The sequence below is a fragment of the Pelobates fuscus genome, chromosome 10, assembly GCF_036172605.1.
Source record: "Pelobates fuscus isolate aPelFus1 chromosome 10, aPelFus1.pri, whole genome shotgun sequence".
Lineage (NCBI taxonomy): Eukaryota > Metazoa > Chordata > Amphibia > Anura > Pelobatidae > Pelobates > Pelobates fuscus.
The window spans coordinates 21459318-21475525 of NC_086326.1; the positions used below are offsets into that span (position 1 = coordinate 21459318).

At 41.2% G+C, this 16208-nt stretch overlaps 1 protein-coding gene across 1 annotated transcript in view; it reads right to left on the reverse strand.

The window, feature by feature from the left end:
• Positions 1-16208, reverse strand: part of HOGA1 (4-hydroxy-2-oxoglutarate aldolase 1) — a 48813-nt gene that overhangs the window by 18294 nt on the left and 14311 nt on the right. The window contains exon 5 of the mRNA XM_063434106.1: positions 4822-4918. Coding sequence (XP_063290176.1) covers positions 4822-4918 — 97 coding nt within the window. The remainder of the gene's footprint in view (positions 1-4821; positions 4919-16208) is intronic.

Below are 16208 nucleotides of genomic sequence, written 5' to 3' on the forward strand. Positions count from 1 at the left end.
TTTCCTGTAAGAATGCCACTTGAATGTTATGTTCCCCAAGAGTATCATATAATCTGCTCCTTTTTTTATTGGTATTTAACCCTTGGACATTTAAAGATAGAAATTTTAACATTTCTGTTTGTCAATAAGTTATTCGAATATACTTATGTTGAAACCCCCAGTATCCATGTGCAGGAATTTTAATATCTTTTGTTGTCCTGGATTTATCAAAAAATTCATATGCTCTAAAAAAAGAAAAAACAGACAGAAAAAAAAACAACACAGCAAGACACCAGACTACACCAAACACAAACAAATTAAAATTGAATCGAAACAGATCCATCATCTTCATCCAGCCGATAGCTAGAGAAAAAATCAGAAAAAAGAAAAAAAAAAAAAAAAAAAGAATTAACCGTAGATCTCTGGTAGTAATAGAGATCAACGGAAACAGTGTAGTATCACTACACCAAGAGGGGCAAGCCGGCCACTAGGCCCAGCGAGCTGTCCTAGCAAAGTCAACTATAACTAATATCTAAATGAGGAGAAAAAAAAAAAAAAAAAAAAAAAGAAAAAAAAAAAATTATCTTTCAAACAGAACTTATATCATAATTTGTACATTGTGTGTCCCCATAATCTACACCGTGACCAATTTCTTAAATTATTCTATTATTAAGGCTATTATTCTATTATTGAGGCTATTATATAGCAAATATACTATTCGTGATTAGCCAAAAATGTTTATTAACCTCGTGAAGATATTCAAACATATCCTATTTCATAAAAAATATATCGCTATATTATATTGTGTTATGTCATTTTATCAATGTGTCCCTCTATTATATTATATTGTGTCATTTTATCACTGTGAAACCGAATATACTCGTGGGTATCCTTCCACAGTAGTGTTAAACTACATAATATGTAACTATTTATATAATTGTGACATTACACACGTTACTGTTGTAGGGGAAAGAAAAAAAAAAAAAAAAAAAAAAAAAAAAAAATATCAATTTGTGTTGGTATAAAAAAGGAGCCATCTTAATATTAATTTGACCGTTTATACACCTAATTTACAGTTTCCTTCCCCCTTCTTTCTTCAGTATCTTATTCCTATTCCACCCTGTCATTTATATTTTCTTTGTGCACCTTTACTATTTCCATTTTCTCTTTACCTTTTAACCTAACACCCATCTTAAAAATCAAGCATTCCTTTAAAGTAGTGTCATTTTAAGTTAAATTCAACTGTGCTGCACCAACCATTTACTAACACACATGAATTTGCCAAGTTATCAATAGACCCATCAATATTCAAAACCTATAATAGGGCTTGTTATCCTCAGTGACCATTTCATTAGGCTCTTCTAGGGGTACAAATGTGAAATTTTCAAAAAAGAAACTTTCTCTCTTTTTTTCTCTTTTTTTTTTTTCTTTTTCCCCCTTCCTTCTTTCCTTTCTCTTTCTACCCATTAACCCTGAGGGGGAAGGTTATTGATAATTCATAACAATCATTGCACCCATAAGCCCTAGACCGAAGGGCACCGTAAGAGAAAAAAAAAAAAAAAAAAAAAAATATGCATATATATTCTGGTCTCCGACCCCAACCTTAACCCTTAGATCATCTATTTACAAAGTCAAATTGTTCCTTTTCAGCCAGTCTATTAATTTGGTATTGGACTCAAATAGCTCTCTTTTCCCTTCGTATGACAGACTTATTTTGAGAGGATAGAGCCACCTGTATTTTATTTCATGTCGTCTAAGAATTTGAGTAGCTGCGCTAAACGATTTCCTTTTTGTTCTCGTCTCAAACGATAGGTCCTGGAACACTTTTACATTTTGGAAACACCCCGAGGTTAACTGATTCTCTCTTACAGCTTTCCAAATTTTTTCTTTGAAATCATAAGTGATAAAACATACAATGATGTCTCGCGGAGCCTCGTTCTGAATGGATTGAGGTTTAAATAGTCGATGGCACCTTTCTATATACTGATTGTGTGAGTTATACTCCACGCCCAGAGCTGAAAAATATTCCATCAAGGTTTGTCTTAGGTCTTCCGTTCTTCCCTTTTCTGCGATATTCCTAAAGCGCAAGTTTTTACGTCTGGACCGGTCTTCGAGATCATTCATTTTAAGTTCCAGATCTGCGATCTTATGGTGAGCCTTTTGGCATTCTTCTGCTAGATTTTTTACATTAAATTCCAAATCTTTAATTTGATCTTCAAATTTATCTATTTTTGCCGCTAGTACATTTATTTCTTGTTTTATTTCTGATTTTATTTCTGCGGCAGTTGCGGCGAGTTCCATTTTTATCTGTTGTAGATTGTCCTTTAGGGTAGAGCATAGGAAAGTAATTGTTAAAGGCTCCTTATTGGCCTCTGAGTCAAGGATTTCCAAGCTAGCATCAGTATCATTCATCTTCTGTTTAAGACTTTTGTGTTGAGGCGAGAAATACGTTGACAGAGATTTGTCCTGGGATGTATCTTTTTTCTCTTTCCTCATAGAGGATTTTGAGTCTTGTGCCTTTTTAGCAGCCATAGTATGGAATTAACTAAATTGCAGTCACTCCAGTAATAGGTAGGCTGACTTTAATAAAAAAGTATATAATCTGACTTTGACAAAATATATCCCCCAATTGGGATAAGTAACCAGACTAAATATATAATAAATGAGTATTAATTCACATCAGAAAAACGAATAAAAAAAAAAAAAAATAAAAAAAAAAGTTTTTCTTTTTCTCCTTTCCCTTTCCCTCCAATTATTACAACTGCAGCGTTGTATGTCAGTATTTTATGACAGTATTTTATGTCAGCAGGTACAACTCCAAAGTAGAATAAACTGCAGCCTCATATTATAACAGCTCAGCGGCTGGTTTGTATTTTTTTTTTCTGCGGCTACAGATTAGATTAGATTGAAACAGCAGATTGAGACAGCTCGGCGGCTGATATATATTACCACAGTAAAGCGTCTCTGAAGATCCGGTTGTCCCGTATCAATTTTCAGCGTGGCTGATCATTAAGAGCTGAGACACGGGAGTCCTGGAATCCAGCATGGTTGAGAAGCTGGCTGTCCCTCTAATGATTAGAGGCTGCGAGAGGTCAAACTGCCCCCGATATATTTCTAAATTTCTGCAGTTCTAGATGACCCCTTTCAGTTGATGGCATACGATATTGGAGAGAAAGAGACCTGGTGCTTCTCGAGGTCGTCTCCCGCCGGGCGCACCATTACATGGCGGGCCGCCCCTCCTCTTCCGTCATCACGCCGTCAGCGCGTCAGCACGCCTCAGCACGTCTGCACGTCATGACGTCCATTTACCCGTCAATGAATTACTGCATCTACAATGAACTGGCAGGCTCATATTATAATATGATATAATGTATATATTTTGTAGCACACTGGCCCAGTTTTTGCATTCTTCTCTATTTTAGTTCTCCTAATTCAGTTCCCAAATCGGAATCTCGGTTACCAAATTCTGCAAAGTTGAACCAACATTTGACTGTCCCGGAAAAAGTTCTATCGCAGGAATAAATTGGCCGGACGATTCTAGTTCCTTAATGGGTGAAGATATGCACCAAGTAACATGGAGACTGCAGAACGGTGTCTTCATTTTACTGATTGTACCGATTACAGTACTGAAATATATATTTCATATGGATTTCAAAAACTAAAAACAAATGTATTGCAATACCAACTAATTAAATAGCACAGGTAGAAACCTGAATTTGAACAACAAAAACAACATGAATAACATTTTAAAAATATAAAACAATCCTCTTATAAAATTCTAACTTATGTTTAGTATCTAATATTAAAAATGAAGCAGATGGTGCATATATCCCCAACAAAAAAAATAAATCATTAAAATTCCTTTATTATTAGTCTGAACTATATGCCTTTTAGACTGGTACTACAAGTGTTAAGGAGATAGGATTCCGGTTTGAGCATGTTGATCTTAGAACCCCCCCAGGCAGCTTCATAGCATGCTTTTCATGTCACTGCTGGCTGCGTAGAGGTGACCCTGATTTCATACAGGCTTTGAAAATTACTCCAAAGATGCCATTCCACAGATAGCATGCCCACATGCTATGCTCTGACATTGTGTCCTATGAAATCCATGCGGATCACATCTCCGACACGGGTAGAACGAAGGTTTTCCCTTACACAATGCCTTTCTCAGAAAGCCCAGAAAATCCAGAGAGCTTTACAGGGAACATAAAGTTCTCCTGTTTGCAACATTGTCAATGATAATCCAGTTAGGTGCTGGGTGAATTGCCGTGGAATGTCTCGATCCCCTTGTAACGCCATGTAAATTCTAAGCAGTAGAATATTGCCGTCACACAACAACCAGTGTATGCAAGTGGTTAAAATCAAAAGAAAACCAAAATTAATATCATTAAGTATTTTTTTTTGCTTCTATACACTGTAGATAACTCTAAATAAATACTCTAGTCTTGGTAGCTTTGTAAATAGTGTGTGGTGTTGGTAAAGACTGTTTAATTATGACAATGTATTGTTTTGCATTAAACTAAAGTGAGGATTCAAAGTAAAATTCAATGTCAAAATAGCTGAATCGTAAAAATTCTTAATATCTGCTACACTTACGGTTTGACCTAAAACTTGAAGTTGACATTGGATTCCCCACAATTTTCACTTTAGTGAATAACTATCTATATTTAATGAGTTAAATATATACTTAAATCTTCAACAGCATGCCCTGCACTGGGGCAATTGGCCCTGCTTAGAAACACGTCCCCATGCAGGGAAACGTTCATGACATTTTAGCTTCATTGCATGTCACCCCTCTATTGTGGCTGATTAGTGAATGGTAGTCATAAAGTCAGTGCTTACCTACAGAGTATCCAGCCAGTAAGAAGCCTGCAGACCCACTCAACACCTGGAACCCATGTTGTTTGGTTTTGTAAATAGTAAGGCCAATCCGTGTCACCTGGAAGAAGAGCATGGAAGAAGAGGATCATGAGACAAAAAAAATATATATATATCAGCCAGTGCTCATGGAGAAAATGATGTCAATTAATGCCTTTGTCATTTTAGTTCAGATCACTCAGTGTAGTCAGTGGCAGAGCTGTGTACAAATATTGAATAAGGAAGTATTTTTCTGGCACGAGGGGGCGTGGCTAAAGAGGCAGGCTTATGGTGCAGCATTCTACAAAACATAAAAAAAAAATTGCGTGCAAAGACTATAAAGATTTGGGGGGGAAAAATGCAACGTGTTATTGAGGCCAAACACTGTCAAATGCATTAAGCTATATAGGTGCTCAGAGTGTCCCTTTCAAACTTCATCTATTAACATTCCGAACACAAAGTTGGTTACGGATTCATTCTTCAGGGATGCCAATGTAGTTAAACACTTTTTTTTTTACTAGCATTTTAAAAACCACAAAACAGATGGCTGATTTATGCAGCAGAATGCTTATTTGAAAACCAGGTAACGTTAATTATGCCCTTCCTGTTTAAACGTTGGCAATAAAATTATTTGTGCAATATTAATAGTCTCATGTGAAAGTTTATTAGCTACGAACGTATGGTTTTATTATTTAAAAAGAAAAAAAAGAATACACATTGTATACCAACTTAAAATTCACCTGACTTTTTCAAAAAAGTTAAAATAGAAGGCATGCTGTATATTATATGTAAAATAAATCCCAATACTAGCAAACATTGACAGTTTTATTCATGAAAAAAAAAAATCAACCTGCCAAATACATCAGATTTCAGAAGTGTACCTGTCATCATAGGTTTATATTGACACATTATATTTTTACAAAGAAATGAATATGTAATTTATTAAGATAATTTAAAGGAATACTATATAGTGTTAGGAATACAAACCTGTATTCTTTTTTTTTTCTTTTTTTTTTTTTTTTTTTTTAATTCTTTATTTTTGTAGTGCAGGAAGGTACAGTACATTAACAAGCGCCACAACAGCGTACGTATATGTAAAGAGTTACAGACTTAACATTGGCAAGAGTATATGCACATTTTAAGATATAAAATGAAATACAGGTGAGATCGATGTAGCAGGTTTACAAGGGTTGAGCGTTTCTGCGAGTAAGTCTGCATGTGTGTGAATTAGGATGCTTTGCTGTGTGCTACTACTGCAGTATTTTAGGTACATAAGTGAATATTCTGGCTGCACTAAACATTTATAACAGTGAAGTATATATTGCAAGTTGGTAAATAATTAAAACAGGTAAGTACTCGAAACATTAAAACATACAGTGCTTGATAACACTAATCTATCTATATCTTTAGCTTTTTTTTTTTTTTTATGTCTCCTGCTCGACATGCTGTTCCTGTCGTTCTGGTCAGGTGTACGTGGGTTGTGTTGGCGTGTGGTAGGTGTTTCAAGTAGTGCTGTATTAGCGGTGGCAGAGGGACAGCATAAGAGAGTGATGATACGTGTTGTTGCATGATATGCCTTTGCTGGCGCGTATGCTATTGCTGGACATTATGTGAAGGCTTTTATTGAGCCCACAGATCTGGAGGCTAGTTGCAGCCTGTCGTATCAGAGTTGTGTGGGAGGATGTGTGTCATCTAGTACCGTGTCTCTTATATTAGCTTAACAGTGAGTAATTTAGATTAAGTGGTAGGAGCAGGGTGGGGGTCCTGATGGTGCGGTGAAGCTTCTCAGCGTCTAGTCAGCCCTATGTACTTGCCGCTAGGAGAGTGCCCGGACTTTAGGGTAGTGATAGCGGTCGTCATGTTCCCTGAGCTGCATGGGGCAACCGTTATGTTCTCGGGGTGTGTGCCTATAGGGATTCCCCCTTCAGTCTGCACCGTAGGAAGTCAGTTTGTCTTGGCTCCCGACTGAGCGGATAGATGGGGCCCCTTTTTGAGTTGGGTTGAGGGAGTATTCTATCCGTCTTGGCTGGGGAGGGATGGTAGGGACGGTCTGAAATATGGTCCCCTGTGTGGGTCCCAGTAACTAAAGACATATTATGGTCCCTTCCCGGGGCCTTACAGAAACATGGCCTCAGGTGACCCTCTGTTGGTGGCAGAGGAACTTAAGTAAATTATAAATGTGTTGAAAGCAAATAACAATTATAACTTGCGGTGGCGTGTGTCGTAGTTCAATGAACGGTGGGGTCCTCCCTTAGGTCTGACCCAAAAGTGAAAGTCCTGACACCAGGGCGATAGAGTTCAACCTGTGCCTGCTGCGGAGCTGGGCACAAAAGGAGCAATATTTGCAACGTCCCATGAGCTTCCAGCGCAGGTGCTGGGACGGGTGGCTTGCGCTAGCCCCAGGTTGTGCAGGAAGGCACCGGAGTCGTCGGGCGAGGTGAGTTGGAAGGTGTTGTCTCCTTTGGTGGCAGTGAGAGAGTGGGTTGGCCCCCACCTGTACTTGATGCCGGCTTCCCGGAGGGTTAGTGTCACCCGGCGAACTGAGCGCCTCCAGTCCAGTGTGGCTTTGCATAAGTCCTGGAATACGGTGAGCTGCATCTCTTCAAATGTGAAGGGGCTCTGGGTCTTGAAAGCCTCCACAAGCGCCATCTTGTCGCGGTAGGTTTGGAAGCGAAGAAGGACATCGCGGGAAGCTGCTGTTGGAGCCCTTGCTGATTTAGGGAGCCTGTAGTAGCTCTCTAGGGGTGTGTGTTTTGCTTGCCTGGGCTGTAAGATCGTTGCGAGTAGCCTTCGGAGGAAGTGGGGGAGCTCTTTGTCATCTATGGTTTCTGCTATGCCCCGTATTTTCACATTGTTCCGTTGCCGTGCGTCGTCCAGCATGTCCAATCTGTCTTGCAGCGCCTTGTGTGAGGTCTCGAGTTTTTGGACTTGTGTGCTCGTGTCTGTTTGGCGTTGTATGACTGTGGGTAGGTCCTCTTCTATGACTCTGACCCTGTCAGTCACCGCAGTAATGTCTTCCCGCAGTATTGCCATATCGGCGTGGAACCAGGAGCGCACATTTTTTAGTAGGTTTACTATGTCGCCTTTTGTGGCTGGAGCTCCCAGGTCGCCCAGAGGGGCTGTCGCAAACGGATCCCTGGCCTCTGGTATGGCGTCAGGTGCATCCAGTGTTTCCTCCTCGGAGGATGAGTCTTGGGAGTTACTTGCGGCCGCCATCTTTGAGGTAGGCCTCACTGTAAAGAGGTCTCCAATCTTCCTGCTGCCATCTCCCGGGTGAGTCTTTAGCTTTTTAAGCTTCTTCCCCATGGTTTTGCACGTGTCTGGAGTACTTGCGGGTGTCGGTATGTGCCGTATTTCGGGCTAGTTATGATTATTTGTCCGTTTGGTGTACGGAGCGCTGCTGACATGCGACTGCTCACTTCGCTGGTCCGGCCACGCCCCCCACAAACCTGTATTCTTAACGCTATAGTGTCCCCAGCATACAGTAAGACACTTATCTCATGCTTGCCGGGGAATAATCACAGCAACTGCAATGCATTTTGTGCATGCACTGTAGTTGCTGTGAAGAACTGCTTAGGCCGCAGAGATAGGCCAACTTTGGCACTCCAGATGTTATGGACTACAGCCCCTATAATGCTCTCACAACCATAATGCTGGCAAAGCATCATGGGAGGTGTAGTCCAAAACATCTGCAGTGCCGAAGGTTGCCTATGCCTGGCTAGGGGGTTCTTGTGCTCTTTACCGGTCAGTTGAGAAGTGTATGCTAATGTCGTTTATATTGTGCTACCCAAATTGCCTGCAAATCTATGCATTTTGGGGAATAAAATCTATAAATTCTTTAAGAAGGAGTATGAGTCATAATAGGCAATGAGTGTGCATTTTAACTTGAGAATCAAGTGGGAACAGTGCAATTAAGTTATCTTATGTGTTTAATCCTCTGCATATCTGTCACGCTAAATGGTTAATGTTTATAAAATGTCAACCTGTTGACTTGTGACCACACAGAGCAGACAGTTAATCATAAATTAAAGTTACAAGTAAAATGATCTGAAGCAGGCTGGCGATGAAGTGTACTACATCAGGGTACATCACCCAAAAAGACAGATTAGTTAATGGAATTACTCAAATGTTCTTGGCGATGATGTAAAATGCTGTAACTCGAAATGTAATCTAGCTTACAACCTACACTTTCCCCTCTCAGTTACATTCCCCCATCTGTCCGCATAGTCTATTGTCCATCACATGATATAAATAGAAATACATATTATAGCTGAAGCTAGTACCCAAAGCCTGCCCAGAGTCCCACTTCAACAAAAAGTGGAGGGTATATACCATAAGTAATTAACACAAATAAAAACTCTGTTTCTTAAAGTTGAGTAAACCATCTCTGGAATGTTATGCAGCAATAAAAACATTGAAGTATTTGTCACCTTCTAAATTTTATTTTTGCAAACTTTGTCCCTCACAGCTGCCACCATGTTCATCTGATGGATGCTCTTCAGCTCCTGACGCTTCATATTCCAGGAGCCCACATCAGTGCTACAACCTCGCGCACGCGTGGCTTTTTACTCACAGCCATCCCTAGCAAAGGCTTGTGAAATTTTGTCAGGAGTAGAAAAAAATACATAAGCCAAAAGTAGTCCCTACTTTGTCTTATTATTATTGCCATTTTTATAGCGCCAAAAGATTCCGTAGCGCTTTACAATATTATGAGAGGGGGGATTTAATATGAATAGGACAATTACAAGAAAACTTACAGGAACGATAGGTTGAAGAGGGCCCTGCTTAAACGAGCTTTCAGTCTATAGGAGGTGGGGTGTAAAACACAATAGGACAGGAAATAGCAATCAAATAAGGTGGGAGTGAAGCAGAGCTGGAGAAGAGAGTAGAGTGCTGCCCTTTTAGGAGAGAGCAAGAGACAGGTATGTGAGGAAGAGGCCATAAGCTTTCCTAGACAGGTGGGTTTTAAGGCACTTCTTAAACGATTGAAGGCTAGGGGAGAGTCTGATGGCGGTAGGCAGGGTATTCCATAGGAAGGGAGCAGCCCGCGAGAAGTCCTGCAAGCTTGAGTTGGCCATCCGGGTGTGAACAGCGGACAGGAGAAGGTCAAGGGCAGAACGGAGAGACCGAGAAGGGGCATACCTATAGATCTGTGAAGAGATAGAGGGGCTAGAATTGGTCAATGCTTTATAGATATCGGTTAGCACTTTTAATTGACTCCTATAAGATACAGGAAGCCATGGATTGGCAGAGGGGTGAGGTGTGAGAGGACCGACTAGAGAGGAAAATCAGTCTCGCGGCAGCATTCATTACAGACTGTAGTGGGGCAATACGGTTTCTGGGAAAATCAATTAGGAGAGGGTTACAATAATCCATGCGGGAAATTACTAAAGCATGGACAAGCTCCTTGCGTAAGAAAGGGGTGGATGCAGGCTATGTTTTTAAGATGGAATCTACAGAATTTGGTAACATGCTGGATGTGAGGCCAGAATCAAGTATGACACCAAGACAGTGCGCTTGCAAGGATAGACTGATGTGGATACCACTTACTTGAAGGGAGAGTGAAAGAGGAGAATCAGTATTAGTAGGAGGAAAGACAAGGAGCAAAGTTTTAGAGAGATTTAGTTTCAGAAAGCAGGAGGACATCCAGTCAGAGAAGGAAGAAAGGCAAGCAGTGACACGTTGCAGGACGGCAGTGGAGAGGTCTGGCGAGGAGAGATATATCTGGGTGTCATCAGTGTACAGGTGGTAGTGTAATCCAAATGAGGTAATAGGCTTGCCAAGAGAGGCAGTAACAAAGAGAATATAGAAGGGGACCAAGGACAGAGCCTTGAGGGACTCCAACCAAGACAAGGCAAAGGGAGATTTGAAAAGGAGACACTGAATGAGCTTTGAGAGAGATAAGAGGAAAACCATGAGAGAACAGAGTCACAGAGATTGAAGTGATTGAAGAGTTTGAAGAAGGAGAGCATGATCAACGGTGTCAAGAAGGCAGCAGAGAGGTCAATAAGAATTAGTATGGGGTAGTGACCTTTGGATTTAGCTACGATTAGGTCATTAGTAACTTTATTAAGAACAGACTCAGTAGAGTGGAGGGGGGGGAGAGCCAGATTGAAGAGGGTCAAGGAGAGAGTTGGAATTGAGGAAGGTGAGACATACTGGTAAAGACAAGTCTTTCTGGAAGCTTTGAGGAAAAAGGGAGCAGGGATATGGGACGATAGACGGGGAGGACAGGTCAAGGGATGTTTTTTTCAGGATAGGCACTACAGTGGCATGTTTAAGGTCAGCAGGGACAAGGCCAGAAGAGAGAGAGAGAAGTTGAAGATGTGTGTTAAGGAAGGCACAAGACAAGGGGAGAGAGATCTGATAACGTGAGATGGGACAGGATCAAGTGGGCAAGTGGTGGGGAAAGGAGCAGCGCAGCAACCTCTTTTTCAGTAGCCAGGAATAAAGTCTGAAGGGTAGGAAAGGCATGGACTACGTGTGGTTGAGAAAGAGAACGTCAGTGGGGAGAATTCTTTCCTTAGCTATTCAATCTTGTCGGTAAAGTAGCATGCAAGGCTATTGGCTGTCTTATGATATCTTCTTGAAATTTCTGTGAATATTTTTTTTTTGAGGTCATATGTTAAAGATAGTATAGTAAGATAACAGTCACATTTTTAATGCATGTTCCTATCACAGAATCCAATCCAGAAACCAAGACTCAAGTAAAATATTAATTAATACTATGAAATTACTGTATGTCTCTATATAGGTCTTTAGGTACACACTAGAGTGAATTTGTCCGTCCGACCCCCTGATCCCCCTCATTAACATCATTTGTGTACTTAAAGGGACACTGTAGGTACCCAGGCCACTTCATCTTATTGAAGTGATATGGGTGCAAACTCCCATCACCCTTAACCCGGACCCTTTAATAATGCTTTCCTATGGGTAAATACTAATGCGAGCACGGCCTGGGCATGGGCGGAGCTGAGCCAGCACTGAGGGACAACAGCGCTTGACCTAGGTAAATGACAAAGGTTTTTGTTTTTTTAAAGCTAGTTACTGACAAATTAAAAAGAGGATGCCCCACTTGCACAGCAGATGACCATCAAAAGGCAAACTCACCATTGAGAGTGATATCTGGTGAAAAAGAATTTAAAGGGACACTATAGTCACCAGATCAAGTACAGTTTTATGTATTTGTTCTGGTGAGTAGAATCATTTCCTTCAGGCTTTTTGCTGTAAACACTGTCTTTTCAGAGAAAATGCAATGTTTACATTAAAGCCTAGGGATAACTCCACTGGCCACTCCTCAGACGGCTACAAGAGGTGCTTCCTGGGGCAGCGCTGCACAGTGAGCAGTACTGCCATTCAGTGTCTCCACCCTCTGCATGCAGACACCGAACTTTCCTCAGAGAGATGCATTTAATCAATGATGCATCTCTATGAGGAGATGCTGATTGGCCAGGGCTGTGTTTGACTTGTGCTGGCTCTGCCCCTGATCTGCTTCCTTGACAGTCTCAGACAATTCTATGGTGAAGCATTGTGATTGGTTCACAGTCACTTCTGATAATGTCAGGCATGCATGCAGATCAGGGTCAGAGCCAGCAGCAGCAAACGTGAATACAAGTAAGATTTTTACAATATTTAGAAGTATAAGGGGGGGGCTAGATGGTGATTTTAACTTAACACTATAGGGTCAGGAAAACGCTTGTGTTCCTGACCCTATAGTGTTCCTTTAATTAACCTAGATTTTCAAGGAATACCTAAAGCCTTGTCTATACCTCTTCAATGAATATCTATTTAATGCCAAGTTAATGTCATGTGATGATTTAAACAAACATACCTCTATAATTCAATTTTCTTACATTCTGCCCATATCTCTGGTGAACTGGTTATTTATACAGGGCATTCATTGAAAATCTACCTTTTATTTTTCCCTCTTTTTCCCCATCCTTGCTATGAATTAGAGGTATTTAACTGGATTGATTTTAATAGCGTTTTCAGGTTACATTATTAATTTAGTGTATTTATATTTTAAAATAACCATGTTTTATTTTCCTGATATTTCATTAGTATTTCACAGTTCTCGTAACATAAAACTGCAGCAATATTTGTTTTCTTATCGCTGCCTGTGCATTAGATCTATTCCAGTCCACTCTATTTGGCACCTAGAGCAGGCATGGGCATTTCAAGACATCCAAGAAGTAATACAATTTATCTGTACCAACGCAGACATTCCGACATGGCGCCAGTGAATTGGAGTCACAAGCTTGTATCCGATTCTAAAAGCACCCAGTGACTCCTGAGGTTTGTGTCATTCATTTTCAAAACATATGTGTACAAACAAATGTTATTAATAAAAATTATGCCACTTTATCGAGTCAGTATGTTTCTGAAATAGTCATATTAACAAGGACAATACATAGTACGGTTGACATACCAAATATACAATGATTACCAATTACTTGGGTAATAGAATTATCAAAGACTTCAGGACACGTGAAATCTAAAATACACTTTTTCTAGTTAAGTACTTTATTATTATTTGTTTGATAAAACGTCACCTACACAAACAAGGCAATTCTAGGTGGACAAAGGGCAGTATTTAAATAGAATTACAATTATATAGATACTTTCTTTCAGTTTGTAATATTATAGTATACAAATCAAACACGGTGTTAAACTCAGTTCCGTGCTCCTATTCCAACAGTAAATCACTTGGTAAATCAAGATACATCCATTAACGCTAGAAGCAGGTAAAATAATATCCTGTTAGCATTAATGCAACGATGATCTATCTAGTCTTCCGTTCTACTGTCCATCCAACTCTTGGAATCATCATGACTAGATCTTCTCTAGACTTAATTTGTCATTCATTATCTGTTTCCCTATTTTTCGAGCCTCTTCATACCTTACACTCGCCTTATCAGTTTCAAAAATAAAATTCAAAGTCCTAAACTTTGCCATCCGAACGCTAGTCAACATTCCCCCCCCCCCCCCCCCCCACATTTATTTTCCTAATCTAGTTAGTTTCCCAACTGCTTTATTTGTTCTGCCCAGGGCTTGCATCTTTCTTCTACTTCATTTCTTCCTACTTCCTACCACTCCCAACTCCAAGACATCTTTCATGCTTCTCCCTATGCTCTGTAATTTCTTACCTCACTATGTCAGAATGCAGGTTCATGCTATTGGCTTCCATTAGCTCTCCTAAGCTAAGCCCTGCCCGTCTAGCTTTTTGGCTTAGAGCAAGGGTAGGCAACCTGGGCACTTCAGATGTTTTTGGACTACGTCTCGCCTGACGCTTTGCCAGCATTATGGCAGCAAGAGCTTTTTGGGAGATGTAGTCCACAACATCTGGAGTGCTGAAGGTTGCCAACCCCTGGCTTAGAGCATCAGCTAATTGCCCTCAGTCTGGACTAAGCCCTGCATTGCTAGGCTTAGCTCAGGCAGAGAGCTTTCAGCTATGAAAGACAGGGGACCAGAGCCCGGAGGATCCCAGTTAAGAAGCCTGGAGGGTTCCAGTGAAGAATTCAAACTGTTGGCAAATAGTTTTTTAGATTCCAATTGCAATTATCTGGTCAGTTCTCAGCATACACATGGAGAAGTAATAAATACATATATAAATAAATAAATAAGCTTCTACCAACTAACATTGAAAAGATAGATAAATAGGAATAAAGACAAAGGAAATACTCTGGTTTCTTAAAAAAACATCAAAAAAAATTGTCAAATTTTTTTTTTTCAAAAGTAGAAGACCAGATATCGTATCCCTTGAATTGATTAAAACATAGATTGAATGACCACTGAAAATCCAGTAAATGGTTTTTACCCATATCAGGTCCATGTACACAGAAAAAACGATTATAAAAGGCCTTAAAGCGGCACTGTCATGCCGAACTTACCTTTCCTCAATCTCTTCCTCTCCTCCCCCTCTCTCAGGATCTGTTATTCTTTTCTTCCTGTCTTCTTTAGTTTTCTTTAAAATTATAAGACAAAGTAGGGACTCTTTGCCTTATGGAGGATTCCTCCGCTTGACCAGCTCTGACCAGCGGAGGAGCAAAGTGTGCTTCATTTCCGCTGGTCAGAGCAATTTTCCCATGATCCCTAGCTTCCCTCCCAGTTCCCACAATACTTCCTGTCAGTATTGCCGAAAGTCCTGTCACTTAGACAGAACGCCGGCAAAACTGCCGAATTGCATCCTAACAGAATGAGAAGAGTTTCTCCATTGGTGTTAGGATGCAATTCGGTACTTTGTTCGTATCGGAATTTCATTCTAATGAATGAAACTCCGATCCTATTCATTGCTGTGGCTGCATCTTGCAGCCGCTTAGTAGATAACTCCCTAATTCCCACGGTATCAGGGAGCTATCTACTAAAAGGCTGAAAGACCTGAATTGGTCTTGAAGCCAAATGTACTAATACTAAGTAAAGATTACTTAGTATTAGTAAATAATATGCCCCTACTCGCTATACCGCGAGTAGGGGCATGTCTAGTAAGCAGTGAGCAGCCTGTGGCTGCTCACTGTAAAAAAAAAAACAAAAAAAAAAAAACACCTAATAACCCCCCCCCCCCTGCGCGGGGGTTAAAGATGGGGGGGGACCTACTGTCCTCCCCCCTGGTCCCCACCCCTGCGCGGTGGGTGGGGGCCCTAATAAAATAATAAGGGGGGGGGCCTACTGTCCTCCCCCCCCTGGCCCCCACCCCTGCGCTGTGGGTGGGGGCCCTAATAAAATAATAAGGGGGGGGGGACCTACTGTCCTCCCCCCCTGGCCCCCACCCCTGCGCTGTGGGTGGGGGCCCTAATAAAATAATAAGGGGGGGGACCTACTGTCCTCCCCCCCTGGCCCCCACCCCTGCGCTGTGGGTGGGGGCCCTAATAAAATAATAAGGGGGGGGACCTACTGTCCTCCCCCCCTGGCCCCCACCCCTGCGCTGTGGGTGGGGGCCCTAATAAAATAATAAGGGGGGGGGGACCTACTGTCCTCCCCCCCCTGGCCCCCACCCCTGCGCGGTGGGTGGGGGCCCTAATAAAATAATAAGGGGGGGGACCTACTGTCCTCCCCCCCCTGAGCGGTGGGTGGGGGCCCTAAATGAACCCCCCCCCCCCCCATCAAGGTGACTAGGGGTCCCAAGCCCCTAGTCACCCCCCCCCACCCAAAACATTCTATCCCCTACCTACCCCCCTCACCCTAAAAATAGTGAGGGGGGAATAAAATAACTAACCTGTAAAAAAAAAAAATTAAACTTACCATTTGACGTCTTCTTTTTTCTAAATTCTTCTTTCTTCAGCCCCCAAAAAGGCCAAATAAAAATCCATCATACCCGTCGCACTTTAAAAAAAAAAAAACGAGCGCAAAAAAAAATTAATCCATGTTCACCCATG